This window comes from Temnothorax nylanderi, unplaced genomic scaffold, assembly GCF_030848795.1.
Source record: "Temnothorax nylanderi isolate EJ_2023f unplaced genomic scaffold, tnyl_v1.0 TNYL_tig0121_pilon, whole genome shotgun sequence".
Taxonomy (NCBI): Eukaryota; Metazoa; Arthropoda; class Insecta; order Hymenoptera; family Formicidae; genus Temnothorax; species Temnothorax nylanderi.
The window spans coordinates 411,640-432,647 of record NW_027249183.1 but is presented as its reverse complement, the minus strand read 5'-3'; the positions used below and the strand labels follow the sequence as shown (position 1 = coordinate 432,647).

At 38.4% G+C, this 21,008-nt stretch overlaps 2 protein-coding genes and 1 long non-coding RNA gene across 5 annotated transcripts; 2 read left to right on the top strand and 1 right to left on the bottom strand.

Moving 5' to 3' along the window:
- Positions 1-33: 33 nt before the first annotated feature.
- Positions 34-4,462, top strand: LOC139776528 (cilia- and flagella-associated protein 100). The gene is made up of 7 exons (XM_071713226.1): positions 34-951; positions 1,091-1,310; positions 1,860-2,117; positions 2,409-2,781; positions 2,867-3,096; positions 3,502-3,825; positions 4,106-4,462. Exons 1-7 carry the CDS (start codon positions 806-808, stop codon positions 4,460-4,462), a joined length of 1,908 nt encoding a protein of 635 aa, XP_071569327.1. The 5' UTR covers positions 34-805.
- Positions 4,463-4,474: 12 nt separating this feature from the next.
- Positions 4,475-17,509, bottom strand: Arl4 (ADP ribosylation factor-like 4). 3 transcript variants are annotated; one of them, XM_071713220.1, is made up of 5 exons: positions 16,977-17,509; positions 9,662-10,060; positions 8,830-9,271; positions 7,726-7,941; positions 4,475-6,723 (listed from the first exon to the last, which is right to left on the bottom strand). In XM_071713220.1, the coding sequence occupies exons 3-5, from the start codon at positions 9,038-9,040 to the stop codon at positions 6,527-6,529; spliced, it is 624 nt and encodes a 207-aa protein (XP_071569321.1). In that variant the 5' UTR covers positions 9,041-9,271; positions 9,662-10,060; positions 16,977-17,509; the 3' UTR covers positions 4,475-6,526. The 3 variants fall into 3 exon arrangements, with proteins under 3 accessions (XP_071569321.1, XP_071569320.1, XP_071569319.1); XM_071713219.1 differs by lacking the exon at positions 16,977-17,509 and adding an exon at positions 11,328-11,565; XM_071713218.1 differs by lacking the exon at positions 9,662-10,060.
- Positions 17,510-19,400: 1,891 nt separating this feature from the next.
- Positions 19,401-20,053, top strand: LOC139776530 (uncharacterized). Its single transcript, XR_011719104.1, has 2 exons — positions 19,401-19,557; positions 19,752-20,053. It is a non-coding gene; the product is annotated as an uncharacterized lncRNA (long non-coding RNA).
- The last annotated feature ends 955 nt before the right edge of the window (positions 20,054-21,008 follow it).

Genomic DNA, 21,008 nt, shown 5'->3' with positions numbered 1-21,008 from the left:
ATTACCGTCCAGTTTCTAATTTAATATTCATAAATGAAGCACATGTTACACTAACAAACATATATTTAGATATAAAATAACGTTTAGCGCATATTAACAAGAATTGACCTATTTACTTTACAGTTGTATAAAAAAAAACACTGTTTATAAGAGTCTATCAAAGTAAATATTAAACTGTAAAAAATTAATAAAATCGAAATTCAAGCATATATTTAATGTGCTTGATTTAAGTAACTTGAGAGATTCTGGATAAAAATTTTATTGAAAACTATTGTTTATTATGATTTAAAGTTAAAAATGCTCGTACGCCTTTTAGTATCTTTTTTATGCGATAATGCCTGCTTAGCGGAAGTCCAATTAGTCTGCGGTCTTCCGCGGCATTATTCTCATTAGATGCGCTGCGTTAATTAAATAGATAAATAAATTATTTCCTAGAGATCTATTCATATATATTAAATATTAATTTGTACTGAAATATACGTCTTTTAATTTGTATTTTACGTATCGCAAAACACAGTGCGATACCATCTAGCATTAGATAATTAATATATCACAATGTTACTTTGGTGTTTTTCTATCTTTCTTTTTTCTCACCATGTGCATTGATTGAATTTCTCCTTAACGTTTCGCGATACGGAAGACGGAAGTACATACACACACACACTCACATACACAGAGCTCATTGAACGCAGCTCAAGAAGAAGAGCGCAAAGCGCATGTCAAACAAATTAGATCCCTCGGACGGATCTCACCTAGTTACTGCGAATTTTTGTAAGTAATTCTCGCCTTCCTGATTCCCTGATTAATGAGAAAGAAAACGCGGAAGATGAGCTTTCCCGAGCTGCGCGGGGTCGACTGGAGGATCCAGCCGCCAACGGAGAACAAGAAATCACGCGTGACGCTTCGGACCGCATCGGCCTTCAACAATAACGCTTATCGGAACTTTTCAAGGTTACCGTGAAAACCGAATTTTTTTTTATCCTAGCTGTGCTTTTCTCTCACGGCTTTTCGGCTTGAAATAAAGCATATGTATCATCGTATAAGCGAGAGATCAAATTATCATATGAGAAACTTTGATATAACTTCCTAGAACGCGACATTATTGGACCAGCGGTCACGATGCCCCGAATGAGGGTGGAAATACAAGGGATGAACAATCGCCCTTTGCTTTTCCCTCCTGCTCCCAGACCCTGGCTCATCTTCAATGGTGGAAAGCGCAGAAGAAGAAAACGATATCCGAACGCGGTAGAAAAGTCCACAAGGATCGATATAAAATCCCCCAGTCCCGTGATATTTTGCAAAGATTACGCGTGAGTTACGATTTTTCGCTGTTATTGGGATCTGTGATGAATATCGTTTGCATTGCAAAATAACATTACGTAATCCAATTTATCAAATGCTCAAAATACTGACTGCTGATGTGTAAACTCAGGTGAAAAAAACTCTAATATAGCTATGATATTTTTAATAGTTTTTATATTTTAAATTTATGAAGATTTTTTATAAAATACCCAAAATTTCATCAGATTTTATAAGTTTTCTTTAGAACTTATAGAATGTGTAAGAAATTTTAGAATATTTCAGAATTCACATATAGAAAGAATTCTAGAAAAAATGTAGACTCTTTCTCAGCATTACTGAAAAGTCAGTAGTTCAAAATATTCGTATAAAAAATCGGAGAAATTTTCTAAAAGTTATAAAACTTGCAAATTACCGTAAAAAAATTTTTCATTAAAAAACGTCTTTTTATTCTTAAAAATTCTCAGCCATCGTAGCAAAATAAAAAAAAGGAAGAAAGTGAAAAAAAATCAGTGGACATGTGTTAGACGTTGTCGCGATTCCTCAGAAATTCTGTACAGGTGGACGTTGAGATAGAAGCGGAGGAAGCAAAGAAACACAAGCGTCTGGATAAGGCAATCGCCATGACGGACGTGGACCCACAGTATTTTACAGAATTGTCCGGCAGACCCGTGAAAGAAAAGTTCTCGTTGGAGCAATACATCCGAGACGTACGAGAGGTACTGAAAACAAAACTTCTCATTGGCCAGGAAAAAGACGAGTGCATTCGCATCGATCAGCAGTTCGAACAAGAAACACGCCGACTACGACAGATTCAGGTATAAGTTTCAACTAATTAAATTAATATTTTCATGAGAAATGTCTATATAAGATATTTATATTTCACATGATTTAGGAAAAAGATTATAGATTTAATTTAAACGATGTTAATTTAACTGAACCAATAGAGAGTAAAAATAATACTGTTTTTTATTAAAATAATAAATTTGGGCACATATCGCAGTTAAAAATAACAAAATATTATTTAATTCAAGGTTTAAATTTCATCCTTTAATATTTAATAGTGTATATTTCGGTATAAATTCATCTATTTTACTATTTTGCAAAAGCATCGTTGCCGGCGATACATAAGCGGCTTCGAGGAATTCCTGTCGAAGGATCACGAGAAAAGTATGCATATGCTGGAGAAAGCGGAACGAGAAGCGAAACTGACGGAGGAGATTAGCGCCCGGAGGAACGAGCTCGCTAGGCAATTTGGCCAAAGCAGACTGGACGTTTACGTTTGGGAGGAAAATTGGCGACTGGTGAAGATGTGCCAGATGTTCCTCTATCAGGTGTCGCCCGTCGCCTGGAGGGCCAAGTACGACTGGCTCCAACGATCCGAGTCGGGCAGGAGCATCATCTTCGCCGATGCCCCGTCCACAGACCTGTTTAGCAGATACAAGACGCTGGATGAGAGCGCATCCTTGGAGAACTTGATAGGTAAAACTCGGGACAGGACATATATAGCGCTCGACACTTTCCAAAATCGTTTTTCTCAATGCGCGCAACGATCGTTTCGCGTTAGAACTATTCGAGCAGGACATCGCTGACGCTGGCCCGGCCGAATTGTACTTCGAAGATCCATTCGACCTGATCCGCATCTTTCGGGCGATGGAGACCCAGAATTTAAACGCGCTCGTACATCTCGAATCGCTCGCCGCACCGATGGCAGACATGACTAAGACCATCACCGTAACCGAAGCGCAGATCAAACGAGAGATCAGCGAGATTACTTCAATGATCAACGATTTGGAAGTCCGTAATGGTTTCAATTAGTTTAATAATTAGTTAAAGAACGATTCATAAATCAGGCATTTCAGTACATGCGTTAACGTATATTTTGGATATTAAAAAAAAAGATCCAACACTTTAGTGAGATTTTTAGTGAGAGGAATAAAAGGTGCTTGATTAACGTAGAACGAAAAGTGAACCATGTCAAAGATAAAAATGATTGCCGCTTTCATTGATACAGCTTACATTTTTAGAACCATATCTCTCATTTTTCTTTCATTAATCAATCTTTCGATCTATGTTGCCTCAGTACTTATTTTAATCCTCTCAGTGAATATTCTCATTTAAAATCTATCGTTTTCGTTTAAAAAAATATATATTAAGTCTCCGACATTAACGATTAGTCTAACGAGTCAAAATATTCGATAGAATTCCATCGCTAAGGCAGAAAGCAGAGCGGCAAAGCTCGAGGAATACGCTAATTACCTTCTTCGAGATGTTTTCCGACGTCTAGTCTGCTCTGAGGAGGTACTCTATCTTCGCGTCTTCGTAGAAGATACCTACGAGAACTGCATAGGCCCAAACGACGCGAATCTTGATAGTTTCTCGATGATGAAGTGGATCGAAAAAATCTACGAAGAGCTTAATCTTCAGCTGGATAATCTGCCGCGCGAAATCGTCCGTGCTTGCGAGCGGGAAGGATTCCGACAAGAGATGAAGTCTATAAAGGAGGCGGAAGACGCCGCGAAAAAGGTAAATAATTTATATTAAACATCCATTTTTTACTTAACTATAAATGCGTCTACGGTCTTAAATTTAGCTTTCAGTTTTTAGTTTACACGTAACATCTGAAACAATTGAAATCTCTACTCTTAAACTTAATATCTTAAACAATATAATGACAGTCGATTTAATGAAGTCTATAGTCAGAAATTTAACATCTTATGATCTTAAACAATGATTACATTACGTGGACTGTCTCGTAATTATTTGGCGCAACCAATGTTTCAACCGTAACTCGCATGATTGCCAGTTCGAGCTGATGCACCGACTACTGGACGCGCTGAAGCGCATCATGGAACCGCCCGCGACGAAGAAACGGCTACTAATTCGGCGTTCGGTACCTATCACGACGAAGACGAGGCTGCCATCGCGAATGCCGAAACCGACGGACGAGGAAGCTCAGTTTCTCACCTTCTTCACCGATTACTGCGGACGCGAGGACTTCGTCGCGTATCGTTCCAAGTTTCCGGACGATTTCGACTTGACATTCCGGAGGAAGCGCGACGATATCGAGCCCGAGGTGGCAACGTTCAACGACGTATCTTCGAGTCGAGAACAAATGCGGGAAAAGGAGAAAGAGGAGGTGACCGAGGAAGAAAGAAAATGAATGGTGCCGTCATTGAAAACGTAACGGAATCAGCACATTTATTTGAAAATTCCTCGTGCGTATATATCCGAAAGGATCGTATCAGTCTAACGCGCTACGCATCGTCGATTACTTAGCTAGCGCTATTAATAATATGTATACATAAATAGGCGATTTAACGATCGATTGAAGCACGAGATAAAATATTCAGAGATAATAAAAACACAACAAGGGGCAAGTATAGTGTACAATAGAATTTGGAACGACAGTCGATATAAAAACAACAACCATGCCTGACAGTTATCTCTTGGCTACAAAGCGCCAGTTCACGCATTCCTTCGTTATAAACCTTATAAGAAGACTGCGATATACACTCCACCTTCGAGTACCTCTTTTTTTTTCTTTACACGAGCAACTTTTTTTTTATAAAATATCCTGCTAGAGATAACGTATATACATACATACATATATGTATATATGTATATGCATATACATATATCTCCTCTAGTAGACACCAGAGATTCCACGTCAAATCAAATAGCAAATAAGTGAGTTTTTGGTTTCTTTCTGAATCTTTTTATACCTGTATATTGAATATAACATATTACTGAAATGTATTTTAGTGTCCGTAATAATTTCCCCAGAAGTTCCTAGTTTTAGAATATATATGTATATACATGACATTGACAGCGGCAATAACTTATTGGTATTAAATAATCATCAATAAATAGCAGGGCAAATAGGAACTCGAAAGTTTTTCATAGAGACATGTAGCGACATTTCGATGAGCAACATAATCCAATAGATAATTAATCGCAAACATATATTCGTTTACCAGATGTTTCGATTAATTCTATAAAGAATAAAATTAAATTACCAAAAAACTGCGCTGTATCAAATTTTGTAATAACAATTATGTTTCTTTAACAATAAGTCTAATAAATGAGGTCTTTACAAAAAGGTATAAAACTTTACGAAATAAGCAACATCCGATTACACGCGCGTATAAATAGAATATATTGCTATGTTGCTTTGTATTTAAAAAAAATATATGGCAACTCTTAACTCTTGCAGCAATAATAACATTCAATTTCGCTAAGTAATTTAGGACGATTTATATTGCCACAGATTTTTCGACGTTGATCAACTTCGTTGCTCGTGTTAAAATGCATTTTCGCATTTGAAATTTGTGCCAGCATGAAATTACAACTTTCCCGATTTATTTACAATTATTTACTTATATTTATTTATTTCACTTTCGCATCGACTCGTTTCCTTTGTCGCAACGATAGATTCTCCCTCAGTCGACTAGCATCGTCACACGTTTATATTTACGATCATTTTAATTATTACGTTGTTGCATACAAAATAAATCCATTTTGGCGTAAAATTGAATTTTATTTCAGAACTAAAACTCTTGTAATACAGCAGTACACAATAGGTGCATTATTCCAAAGTTATAAATTTATTTGTGAATTCGTGCCAATCAATTGCAGATGATGAATCAGTATAATGACAAAAGAATTTGTAAATATAAAATTTACGCCTTTTAAACTGTATGTTTCTGTATTTTACTCTTCACGTCGTGAAAATATCTTCTGTCACGTCTCACCATAGCAATAAATCAACAAGATTACCGACGGATACTATTTTAATTAACATATTTCGATTAAAACTGCAGACCCTTGGATATCAATAATCTTGATTTTTAGTAAAGTAAAATTTATATGCAACAACCTAATAGGAACAATAATCGTTAAAATCCCCTGTTTCTCATATCCACATGCTCTACACCGACATATACTTATATGTACACGCATACACACACATACACCTAAAAATCGACGCAAGCTCCAAGTAGTTCCAACAGCGTCTCGCTGAGAGCGAAAGTCAAAGGGAGGTGATCGCACCCTTCGTGGTCACCGTCCACCGTCCTTCTTCCAAGTCAATGCGCTACGTCCTCATCGCAATTGGAAAGAGAGGACGTGGTGGAAGTTGTGGAAACCGTCGCCAGGAGTCGACAGGAGAGGCCGTCCGCGATCGGCAATATCAGAAGACGCATGTGCAGTCTTCCGAGGCCCTGGCCTACCTGGCCCGTTTCCGATTCAATTTCGCCAGCTTGCGTCGCTTTAAGATCAGCTGGTACAGCGTATCCAAGCCTTCGTGAAGTCCTTCGCCCGTAATAGCACACGCCGGTTGTACGCGAATACAAGCGCTACCCGGCATCCCCGCAAGTTCTAACACTCCCAAATGCTTCTCCAGCTCGCCAACTTCTTTCGCACCTACGTGGTAGAGAGCTCGTCAACGAAACGAAGCTGACCGTAATTATGCCTACATTACTTCTATTAAATTTCTTCTCTATTCTATAAATTTAATAAACTATAAAGTGAGATATCAAAGTTGCAGTGCTTTGCTGAATAAATTAGCATAAAATCTTTATCTCAGGTACTTACATAAAACTTATTCGTACGTCGCTTAAAAAGCACGTAAAACGAAGTATTCGGAATTATCGAATTATTCAAAAGTTGAATAAAAAGTACTTAAAACGAGGTGTTCGAAATTATTCAAAAATTGAATAAAAAGTACGTAAAACAAAGTATTCGGAATTGCGAAATTTATGCATTTAATTGATAATTATTTTAAAAATCTAATGGCTAAATGATACTGTCGTATTTATTTATATCTTTAGAAAAATTTCTCGTGTTACCATCTGCTTTATAGGATATCTCACAATCACGGGATATCGTTTTGACGACAGATTTCTTTTAGACTTTGGATGGATTTTTACTTTTATAAGATTTTTTTTACAGTGTGTACTTCACGTCTCTTCTGAGTCACTAATTAAGTTTTGTCAAGAAATTCAATATTTAAAAAAATTTTGTCAAAAAATCCAATATTTAAACAAATGTGCATTTATTCAGATTTTTATGCAATCTCTCGTAGCGTGTGGTATAACTTTAGAAAGACACGACGTTCGTGACGACGCGGAAATGACTAAACGCAATCGCGCGCGCTATGGTCATTTGGACCAACTGTTACCGAACGTAATCGAGTGTACACACAAGAACAAGTGTGTAATGTGCGTAAGTATGCTGCGTCATATTATGCAAAAAGAATTCGAGGAAAAAGTGCGTTAAATAAATACACGTCAAATAAATGCCCACAAAATTGAGAGATATAATTAGAAAACAAAAATTAAGTAAACGAGTACTTTTTGATTAAAAAGACGTTCAGTCCAGACTTTAAGATATAATTTATGGTAAATTTTATAATATTAGTTGTACCAGGTAAATCTTGTTTGTTGGCGAGAATCAAGATCGGCACACCCGCATTGTCCGGACTCCTCGCTGTCCTGGTAAGCTCCATTTTCGCCTCTTCGAGCCGCTCAATGTCGCAGGAGTCAACAACGAAAATTATACCGTCGGTGCATCTCGTGTAAGATTTCCATAGCGGCCGTAGCTTCTCTTGCCCACCGACGTCCCATACAAGGAAATTGACACCTGTGTTTAAAAAAGAAAAATACTGTGTTTCAACGAGAAAAAAATACCGTAATGCAAACGCCCAAAAGTAGTGTCCGCGACTTGTTGCATTTATAATCCAACTTTTGTATATTCTATTTAGTCATTAAGATCCGAGCGATATCGTAATGCAAACGCCCAAAAGTAGTGTCCGCGACTTGTTGCATTTATAATCCAACTTTTGTATATTCTATTTAGTCATTAAGATCCAAGCGATTTTTATATTCTTGACAAGTATTTTTCAATCTCCGCTCAAGCTCATAATAGTGATGTATAGGTATGCGTAGAATTAGATGAGCACGAATAAAAATTAAATAGTAGAAGAGAGGAGAAGTAGGAGAGACCCAACTTATGGAGGCTCAACTGGTGAAAAGCAAAAAGGAGGAGTAAAAGAAAAGGGGTAAAATAAATGCGAAGACTGTATCAAAACTTGTAATATACAGCATTCTAAAAGTGCCGGATGTCCTTTTCATTTCTCGGCTAATTTAAAGTCGATTTTTATTCTTATCAAAAATGTCGAGAGAAACCATCGTTTATTGCAACTTTCTCATTTCCATATATATCTCTTTAACTAAGAGACTCGTATTAAAATTTTATTGAGGTCAATTCTATCTGGAATTAACTGAAGCGAATAATTGCTATCTGCTTGGCTCCTCAAAATTTAATTTGCGAAAAGCTCATTCTCTTCGATCGCGTGTAACTCGAAAAACATCGATACCACGACAATTTCGCTGAAAGGAAAATCAAAGATCATCTAGATTAGTCAAAGAGACTGCCATTAAAAGGGCAAAGACCCGGTAGTTTCGGAGTACATAGCGTATTAGAGACACAGACGGTTGAAAGGGTGGAAAATTATTATGGGGGACGTACCTTTAGCTTTCCCGATGCCGCCGCGAATTCTCTCGCAATTGAAGCCAATGGTCGGCACGGTGTTGAGATACTGATCAAATTTGAGTCTGTACAGGGCGGTCGTCTTCCCGGCACTGTCGAGACCAAGCATCGCCACATGGAGCGGGGTTCCCGTGGGAAGTGCCTCGAGCAGACCGCCGGTCGTGCCGCTTCTGCCCATCCCAGCACCCATCCCTCTCTCTCTCTCGTTCTCTTTCCTCCCCTATCTCGTCCTCGCCTGCTCTTCCTGTTAAGAACTCTCTTTCTCTCGCTCTTTCTCTCTTCTATTTCGTTTTGATCCGGCCTAGCATCTAGATTCCCTTCTTCCCCTCCGCTCCACGCGAAATATCTCTCTTCTCCAAATTCAACCTTCGATGCCCGTAAAAGGACTCCGCCACTGCGAAGCTGTCCACTACCGCATCGTCTGAAAAGCAAGCGCGTTCCACAGTTAACGTCTCTCAACCGGTTTCGCGCGAAACACAGGTGCGCTGCCTAAAGTATCTCGTCTAATAAGTAGGACTCAATTTCGATCAGGGTCAATGTCACTTTCGGTCTGACCTTTATTTATTGATCAAACTACAGTCGAATCCCATTTTTCTTTCTCGCAATCACTTGATTTAGGAATATATAAACACCCTGTATGCAAGTGCGTGCGGAAGTGTGTATGTGTGTATGCGTGTGCGTGTGGATCGTAGAAATCTCTTTCGAGAAAAAACTTTCACCCTCCTTTTGTCAGACTTTCCAGCGTTGGTCGCGAATAACCGGTAATTCGCTTATTAGCGTATCTACCGCGCGGATCGAGCTCATTATTTACATCGTCTAGGTCGAAGGCAAATCCCTGAACAATGTATCATTGTCTCGCGCAAAAGTGGGCTGCGCAGCCAGCGGAAGAAATAGAATAGGTCCCTTTTCGGGACCGGTTCCTCCGACGAGGTTGAACGAATCCGAATAATCCGGTTTGCTTGCTCCCTGGACCGTTTCTAGGTAACATCTTCTTCCGTCTTCATCGATAACCAAGCAAACTTTCTCTAACGCCTCCCATTTTTCTCCTTTTCGCATACGCGCATTTCCTCCTAGTACTCTAGCGATTGCATGCAGTTATACGCATCTTGCGTCGCCAGTCATCGGCGTTCTCCATTCCTCCTTCCTTACGTATGGCGAATGCAATCTCATCACGCAAAGAACGTAGTGCAAAGTGTTCTTATTATCAACCCTAAACAATACAGGATATTTGTGATTTTTTCATGTATATATTAGATGTGCTGCTGGCCAAAAGTGGGATGACCACATATAAAATTTAAAAATATTTCAATTAATTCCGTAATATTAATATGTTAAGTTATAACGCATAAGTAATTTTATTTAATATGATAGACATTTTTAATTAATAATCTCAAACTTTTGGCCGGCAGTATATACATATATATAACTACACAAAATATGTAAACTATACAAAAATATATATTCATATATCCAAAAAGAAAATATTATATACGTATATTGTACATTTCCACAAGATAAAATGTAGTATCAATAATAGTTTGGAAATTTTGGATTCCCAAAGTAAATAAAAATTCTATGCGTTTCATAAACAAAAGTTATTAAATTATCGAAGAAATATTAAATTAACACTCCCATGTTTTTTTTCTTTTTAAAGAGAAATACCTAGTTTAACAATTTTCAAAGGAGAAAACGCCAATTTTCGGTCATGTCCAACTAGGTTTATTAATTTCCTCTAAAATGTACCGCATTTGACTTTTCGACAATTCAATATTCATCAGAGATGTGATTTCTGAAACGTACCGCTTTATATATGTCCGACTGGATGTGCGCGTGTAACGATCAAAAGAATAATACATGTCGCTATGACACGCCGGATATACTTTTACATTATTCGACAACCGTTGTGATTTACATCTGCCCCGCGAGACGACGACGTCCATGCGCACGTGCAAAAGTAGGTAAATCAAATCGATCCACTGAGCGAAAGGTAGGATCGCCCGGAGAAATCTGATGTTTCGGGTCACCGTCGCACGAAAATGTGGACCAAAATTTAGTGCGAAACATATGCAGATCCGATATGGAAACTTTAAAAGATACATCAGTTTAAGTGGCGCGAGAGTTTACGGAACTGTTGGGAATGTTCTCCCGCGTTAAGTACTAGTCGTTTCGAAGTCTTTGACTCGGGTGTAAACGACGGCTCTATTGTGTTTAATGAAGCGAAATGTTCCCGAAGTGCGGTTGCTAATTCAATATCGGGCGAACCATACCGCAGACGCGTCACGATATATATTTGCCGAAATACTGAGAGTCTCTCTTTTTCTCGTGAGGGTGATACGGTTGTTTCATTATTTCGCAAATGGTATTGAATATAATCGGCTCGGCATTATAGGTCTTCTCATACATTATACAAGATTCCTATGCGGAATGTTTCGTAAACATTGGGGACGTTTCGACGATAGACTCCCTGGCCAACTTACAATCGATTTTTTCTGGGTGGAAATGCGAAAAAGGCCTTTGTTGTTATTGTTGATTTATGGTAACTCTCCAATTTTTCCACATCATGCATCTATGCATCAAATTAAGAATCTCTTAAAGCTCCAGCTGAAATTAATTGAAGGCAACAGCTTTATTTCGGCCCTCGACCGTCCCACTCAACTTCGGAAGTAATTAATTCACGAGAAACCATCCAATCATTTGTAATTTAGAACTCACCGACGATTTGAAACTCAACATTTTCGCTGAAAAAGAAACAAAATTTATTCTGTATTAGCCACAGAATCTGTCTGTTAATCCTTTGAGAAGCTTTCTAACAAAGTAACTTATAGAAGCCCTTGTTTTCTAAGAGTGTTTGGAATCGCTGAATTTGATTCTGGCCTCAGAACTCTAAAATTCAAAATTGTGGCTCCAATATGGGCTGAATTTAAAAAAAATAATCTGATTATTGAAACACGATTTTTGGGATCGCTGAATTTTAAATAAAACGAAGTTGGAAACTCGAGGCTACTTAACAATGTTAAAAATTTCCTAAAGTCGAACTTTATGATAATCAGATTATTTTTTTTAAATTCTGTTCGCCATATTGGATCCACTATTTTAAATTTTGTATTTTTTATTTCAGATTCGAATGAAATATTACCAAATTACCCCAATAGGCGAAGTTTCATGAAAATCGAGCGAGTAGCTTACAAAATGAAAGAAGGTAGCTAATACAGCGATCGGTGCTAAACGAGCATCCGGTGATTTTGTGTCACCCTCTGTAGAGATCTAATTTATTCGACATTTGTGACATAAATTGAAACCGGAACCGCCGCTAAATAGTACGGCGATATCACGAGCGTCGCTCACAAGCGCGAGAAAGAGGAGAAACGCGAATCCTCCGTTTCCGACGACTTCGGGATGCCCCCGGCACGGCCCGCACGGCATCGAGAATCACCGATGCGAAGCGACGGCGACGGCGACGGTGTCGGTGTGTCGGTGTGCTGGCTGCTTCGATGGTGCATTATCGACTCGCGAAGACGCGCGTGCGCCACGTCGCGCCGCGCCGCGCCAACGTTTTATGTCTCTGTATCCTCGCTGTGTGAGCGTACGTATGCGTGTTTACTCGTTACGTATACACGCACGTATCATGATTCTGTACATCAGTACATCTCTCTGTCCTCCAACATTCGTTTTAGAAGCCGCGCGACCGAAATAATCTCGAGCGGTCGTAGCCCGCGATTGAAAAACTATAGCTCCGAAAATGCTCCGGCATTCTATTCTCTTGCTCTTAACAACGTGAGATTTTAATAGAGAAAGCACATGCAGATCCGAGCGCTCTACGTGCTGCGAATAAACACCCAGACAGCACGCATGTTCGAAATCGGGACATAAGACGTCTTAAAGATATCTTTGAGACATCTTTAAGACGCCTTATGTCCCGATTATGGACATGGTGCTGTCTGGGCATACAACGAGATCCTATTAAGGCCACGGTACATAGAAAAACTTAAGCAGTAAGCAAATTACAATCACAGTCAAGTATTCTCAAAAACTTGAGATATAAGCTGTTGATCAATTTGCTTACTGCTTAAGTCTCATTGCTTAAGTTTTTCCATGTGCCATGGCCCTTAAGGGCCAATCCAGACAAATTTGCATAGCTGCATAACCATTATGCATAAAGAAAATGATCCAATCACATTTTACGCGTGTCCATATGATATAGATATAGCAATGCGATTGGATAATTTTCTTTATGCATATGTATAAAGTTATGCAGCTACGCTGCAAGTTTGTCTGGATAGGTCCTAAAAATCCTTTCCGTTAACGCGCGGATGTTAATAAGTTTCTCGATGATCGTGTGATTGACCAGCCGCGCAGAAGCGCGGCTTAATCGGTTTACTGGCGACCAGAGGAGCGCTGAACAATAACCGAGAGATCTCGATATCAGTAAATTTAGTAAATTATTATACATAACGTAAAGAACGTTTCATGTCTGGATTCGCTCCGCGAGATACTCGGTTCACTCACGTTTTTCCCATGAAATAGCTCTCGCTTGTTCCTTACTTATTTACGTTATATTTATGTTACAACGCGCGCCGAGAGCTCTCTGTAATCTACGAACACCCAGATGCAGTATCTCGGAGGATGGCCTAATAACGCTAAAGTCTCAGCATCAGACTAAAGTATCGACGCTAAAGTATCAGATTATGCAACGGGAATCGAAAATTGCGAACTGGAGATTGGAATTCAACCGATCGGAACGACACGGATTGAAATTTAAACTCATCCGATTGATCGAATTCTAATCTTCAGTTCACAATCCTCAATTTTCAAGTTGCGGGGTCTGAGATGAGCCCATGCCTAAGGTCTATGGCACGTGGAAAAACTTAAGCAGTAAGACTTAAGCAGTAAACAAATTGACCAATAGCTATCTTGAGTTTTCGAGAATACTTGACTGTGATTGATCAATTTGTTTACTGCTTATGTTTTTCTATGTGCCAGGGCCCTGATGAGATGCTGGCTCGTACATTCGTTCGTTCCATCTTTGAGCCCAACAGCCTCGAAAAATATCTTAAATTCCTTCGATAATCAATCGCTTTATTTATGCCTTAATTATGCCTGTTTATTGTGCACAATTATTCGCAAAATAAATTGAAAAGTTTCTGACGAGACTTCGCGAAAATAGATTAGCGAGGATATCTCGACCAATTTCCTAATGGGATGCTTATTCGCAACATGCATGACGATCGAGTTCTTCTGAACCAACTTCTGAACCTAATCGGGACGTAAGCGACTCTTAAAGATAAACGACATTAAGGTGCGTCCTCGATCAGATTACGATAATGTCTCATGCCGTGCGCGAATCGTAAGAGCGTCTTGATGTAGTTAGGACGTTATTGGAGTTACCTCGCTCGAACTCTAATTAGCTTAATCAGTGATTACTTCGACCGGTAGAATTACTCGCTGCAAGATTTCTAATTACATAATTCGTGCTCTCCAATCTAATCTTTCTTTCACGTATCAAACGACGAGAAATTAATTATTCCGTGTTAACACAATAATACAGACGTATTACATAATTCTTGTAACATAAAAACATATTTATACCTATATTAATCAGCTTCTTAAGTGACTTTTTATCGATTTATCAATCAAGCTCCCAACACAATTTACAACTTTCTAAGGTTTATGGAGCAACAAGAAACGCAGTCCGCTTTATCTTGATTAATCATAGTCTGATTGATATAAAATCGTGATAAATTATGATCCCAGAGTGTTTGTATAATCTTCCATAAAGCGCGTAGTTACACAAATTTCAACCCGATAAAGGAAGATAAATATGTGCACAGATGTACAATATATTTCGTTCACAATCATATTTCGTTTTAAATAACGAATAAAAATATTTGCGTATCAAACAAAAGGTTAAAAGCCAGAATATATTTTTACTCCTGAAAAATCGTCACAGGAATATATACTTCAATAAGAACTAATGCTTGAACGAAATCAGATTTCAATCTAGCCTCCTCCGGAAGATTATAATTCGGAACAGGTGCACTGAAGTAACTTGTTGTTTCGTCTCTCTCGCGTACCATGTTCTCCATATGGAAAGTGTAGCCCTTGAAATTTGAATTCGCAACTTACTTCAGTTCGATATACCACTTTTTTAATTATATTCTCCTGGAGAGGATAAACTTGAAATTAAATTTAATTCGCGATACCTTTTGTCGAAATATGGTTTCACAGAGCAGCTCTGATAATTTGGTATATGGACGTCAGGAGATGCGTATTCGAAATTTTGTCTAATCTCTCATTTAATTGTTTTGGAAGGATAAGCTTACATAAATGAGTGTCAATACGTAAATAGAGACATCCTAAAGTTTCGTTTAAAATAGAATAGCATAATTGTAATACGCATACAGTGACTTTTAGGCCCAGTTTCACAAGTGTCGGTTAACTTTTAATCTTAGATTAACTCACTCTTCGTCTCCTTCTAATGTCCCCCTTAGAAAGAGACGAAAAGTGAGTTATTCTAAGGTTAAAAGTTAACCGACACTTGTGAAACTGGGCCTTAGTTATTCAATATTGAACTGAAGACAAACAAAAGAATAAATCTAAAGTCCAAAACCAAGAGAAAAATGTCATATATCTTAAAATATTTTACAAATATAATATTTGATAATAAAATAATTATTCTTCAAAAGAACAGGGTACGCAGAATTGATCGCAACTTTGCAATATTATGTGTGTCAAGAGTTTATTTTTATCCCCATGATGCTTCACTTCTTTGACCTGACATTTCACACGTGATCTTTATGCATATATGCCTGATTATGGAAAATTAATTACTTCCACGTCAAGAGCTTTCCGTGTGCTTTTTTTCTCAACTTGAAGGAAAAATTGATGAGAGCTATTTATGAAAGCGTCATGAGTCATGAAACCCGTTATGAAACTCGTCGTGAAACCCGATTAATATATTAAAGAAAAAGAATGGCATTACAAAATTATATATATATATATATATATACTGACAATTCTCTCTATTATAACATAAATATTATATAATTCAAGATATTATAGAATTCAAATACGATAGTAAAATACTATTATGATATTACGAGGAATTAGAATTGACAATTAATGAATCGTGCTCTACGTATTCTATAGTGTTTTGAAGTTATATCGCAAATAATTTATTTCTCACTGACCAAAACTGCCTCATTTCAGAAGGAAAAAAAATAAACTCGACAAACAACAAAAACCAAAGACTTTTGACGTATCTAATATTAAGTTTATGCCGTAAATAAATGAAACAGTAATGTTTCTTTTCATCTATGTTCTTACATATAACATTTCAGAGAGCGATTAATAAACAATACCGGATGTAAATCCCATTTCTAGATCCTATTTTTAATTATTAATCTCTAAAGATATAAATTATAAACGATCACTTGTCTATTGGATACAATATATGTCATTAAGATGTCAGAAATGATAGAATGACATAGATTTAAATAGTTGAGATTTCTCACAGAATTAAAATAATGTACATACAAGGAAACAACAATGACTATACTATGTAACACCTAAATAATACTTGTTCTATATATAATTACACATATATAAGATAAGCGTTAAAAAAATATATATATATTCTCAATCACGTAAATATATTTGCAATAAATAAACATTATCTGTTTATCTGTTTCCAAAGCTTATATGCATGAAATAAGAAATCATTTATCTTCTACGTTTATCTACAGCTGTCGAATAAAAACTAAACCAATTTTTGGAGCAGAAATACTCTCCTTTCATCTCTCTCCCTCTCTTTCTATTTATAAAAGAATATAAAAAAGTACATCGATGTGTAAGCGTATTTGTCATTGGTCCCGTCGAAATGATCATAATAATCGGACAATTTTCCATTTTCGCTCAATTAGTTTCGCATATCATACGATAAGAACCTTGCTTCGCGTCTCGGGACTCGGGACGGGGTTTACCGCGATTTCACGCGCACAACACTCCTGGACTCCACCATGAGCGAGCGTCGTGTTAAAACTTAAACCCGAAAATTTCAGGGCGCGTCGCGGCGCTGGGTTACATCGCCACTTCGGGGATCATCGACACCGCGCGTCGTCAACACTCACCATGTTAAATCCAGAGGTGTAATCCGCATCCGCGGGCATATCGGATTCCGCCGCGATCGGCACAAAAAAACACACAAAAAAAATAAATAAAACAACAGCACTGACCCACTTCCCGTATGCAGTATGCACTCGCACGGAGAGGAGGGAACTATCCGGGCCGAACTATCCACGGGAAGGGAACTTGTACTCGGTACGCGGTAACGGAACTGCCGAGAGTGCCGAGTCAGCCGAGTGCCGAGTCACAGTATATACTGGTATATACTGTGGCCGGTATATACTGTGGCCGAGTGCCAAACACACCTACCCGAACAGCTCGAGACCCGAGAGACGAACTGACGCGCAGCGAACCGACCGACTCACGGCAGTTGACGGCACTCACGCGAATGAAAGGAGGTAACTTCTCGATTTGCCGCGCGCCGGCAGCACCGTTATCCTACTTGTAGGCACTACTTTAAAACTATTCGCTCTGGTACGAGGAGATATCAAAAGATTGCGTATATATCTTAATAAACTTTATTCTTAAAACTACGCCTCGTGTATCTCGAAGTGAAGACAAAAGAGAACTGTGTTGAACTGTATAGAATGAATATAAAACAAAGAAAAGACTTGTGTGTCGACACTAGCGTTACAGAGATTTTTAAAGTTTCGGGGTTGGCTACATTGTCTGGTTCCTACAGTGCTCCCCCCTAAGTTCCTTCGCGATGATTTGCGAAGGTAACTGATTTAGTTCTGGAGTAAGTACGTAAAGCCCGTATCAGACTACGGATTGGGATTGAGATTGGATTGAAATTTAATCAATCAGAACAGAGAAAACTGATCTCAAGTTTAGTAAACTTTGCTCTGATTGGTCAAATTTCAATCCAATCTTAATCCCAATCCGTAGTCTGATACGGGCATAAGGGTACAGCTGCCTGGGATGTCCCTTGCTCCGGTTCTTCGTCAAGTTGTTGGGGTAGCACCTCGATAAAAGCTGGTTTTAGTCTTTCAATTGAGATGTTACTATTCTCGCCGTTGATTTTCAGGGTGAAGACCTTTTCCGTAGGACGTTCCACGACTTCATAAGGTCCTTCGTACGGGGATTCCAATGGTTTTTTGACAGCGTCCCTTCTGACAAATACATGAGTACAAGTAAATAGTGTGTTATGAATAAATACTCTGCGTTTCTCGTGGTGTGCCGCAGGACTGGCACGAACTTTCCGCATGTGTTCACGGAACTTCTCGATGAATATTTGAGGATCAGCCGGGATATCTTCGTTAGAGAAGACAAAAGAGAACTGTGTTGAACTGTATAGAATGAATATAAAACAAAGAAAAGAACCTCTATGAAGTTGGCCGGGCAACTTCAACGTATCGAACTTTCATTAATTGGAATCGATTGGTGGTCGTTTGGTGGTCTTTGGTAGTCTAGTCCGATCGTTTGGTGGTTAGCCGTTTTCCTGTAAAATAAAAATAAAATATTCGGTGTGAAGTTAGCCGGACAATTTTTTTTTTCAACCAATTTAACTTTATTATAGCTCATTCGACGCAGAATCGTTTGGTGGTCACGCATATCATCATTAAAACGTTTGGTGGTCAACCGTTTTCCCAGAAAATAGAAAAAACCGTATGCCCATAATGCCGGACATATCACCTCTGTGCCATTAGTCGGAAAAATTGTATTTATCACCCAAATTGACTTTGATAGGGCTCATTCGACGCGGAATCGTTTGGTGGTCACGAATATCGTCATTAAAACGTTTGGTGGTCAATCGTTTCCTTAAAAAATAGAAAAACCCGTACGCTCACGCCATTGGTCGTATGACTCCGTGACGTTAGCTCGGTAATTTGATGGATAAATATTATTTATTGACCACCAAACGTTTTAATGACGATATTCGTGACCACCAAACGATTCCGCGTCGAATGAGCCCAATCAAAGTCAATTTGGGTAATAAATAATATTTATCCATCAAATTACCGAGCTAACGTCACGGAGTCATACGACCAATGGCGTGAGCGTACGGTTTTTTCTATTTTTTAAGAAAACGATTGACCACCAAACGTTTTAATGACGATATTCGTGACCACTAAACGATTCCGCGTCGAATGAGCTCTATCAAAGTCAATTTGGGTGATAAATACAATTTTTTCGACTAATGGCACAGAGTGATATGTCCGGCGTTATGCGCATACGGTTTTCTCTATTTTCTGAGAAAATGATTGACCACAAAACGTTTTAAGGACGATATTCGTGACCACCAAACGATTCCGCGTCGAATGAGCCCTATCAAAGTCAATTTGATTGATAAATAATATTTATCCATCAAATTACCGAGCTAACGTCACGGAGTCATACGACCAATGGCGTGAGCGTACGGGTTTTTCTATTTTTTAAGAAAACGATTGACCACCAAACATTTTAATGACGATATTCGTGACCACCAAACAATCCGAATGGTATAATGGCCGTTTACATCCGTGACGGAGCAAGTAAAAGCGCCACTAAACAGAAGAAGTGACCACCAAACGATTTCGCGTCGAATGAGCTCTATCAAAGTCAATTTGGGTGATAAATACAATTTTTCCGACTAATGGCACAGAGGTGATATGTCCGGCATTATGGGCATACGGTTTTTTCTATTTTCTGGGAAAACGGTTGACCACCAAACGTTTTAATGATGATATTCGTGACCACCAAACGATTCTGCGTCGAATGAGCTATAATAAAGTTAAATTGGTTGAAAAAAAAAATTGTCCGGCTAACTTCACACCGGATATTTTATTTTTATTTTACAGGAAAACGGCTAACCACCAAACGATCGGACTAGACTACCAAAGACCACCAAACGACCACCAATCGATTCCAATTAATGAAAGTTCGATACGTTGAAGTTGCCCGGCCAACTTCATAGAGGTGATGTTCAGTGGGGTCATCCAATGTGACGCAGGTTGATGGGGTCCTCTGTGCCACGCTTACAGAACTACCTAACCTACCTACGTGACAACGCGAGTTTCCGTAGTGTGTTTCGATCGCGGAATATAGTAAATGTTAGTGCCTAAATTTTCCTATAAAATAAAATAATTCCCATCGATTATCATATCCACACTTTCATTTTCTTTTTTTTTCACCCTTTAGTTACAGATCACATGTAATCGAGTCGCTGTAAAGCAATATTCGTTGATCTCTGCTAGGTTACGATAAAAAGTGAGGTTATAGGATTTTGTTTTCAGTTTTCAATTTCTTAGGTCATCTGATGAAACAAATATGACACGATTATTGATAAATTGGTTCTCTAGCACAGTCTTGGTTTTTCCTTTTTGTAGAGAGAGTTAATATAGACTACGTGTCACAGGGTACCCTACCTTTCACATTACATGTCACAGGGTACCCTACCTTTCACATTACATGTCACAGGGTACCCTACCTTTCACATTACATGTCACAGTGTACCCTACGCTATGGCTCAATCGACCCCACCATGGGGTCCACTGTGACAAACGCAGCATTTCGAAATATCATTATTTTTGCAAAATATTTCTGAAAATTTACTTCTTAAATCATTTACAAACAAAGTTTATTATATTAAACATCGAATAGTCTCATTTATATTATAATGAAGTTATTAAAAACCATTTTTAATGTGAAATGTTTTCAAATTGTTAATTTGAAAAAACGTGGTTCAAGGGTGCCCACTTTCCCCTACTGCGCCTGTACCACACGTTAGTATCCCACGAGTATTCGATAAGTACTAAAAGAGTACTGGAGGGAGTACTGGAGGGAGTACTGGAGGGAATACTGAGGAGAGTACTGGAGGGAGTACTGGGGGGAGTACTGGGGGGAGTATTGGAGAAAGTACTGGAGGGAGTACTGGAGGGAGTACTAGAGGAAGTACTGAAGGGAGTACTGAATGAGTATTGGATGAGTACTGGGAAGGAGTACTGACGAAGTCAGTATGGTCGAATTTAGTAGTACTTTGAATATTTATGTCTCCAGTACTTTCACCAATATTTTTTACAGTATTAAAACCAGTACTACTTTTTCATAAGGGACCA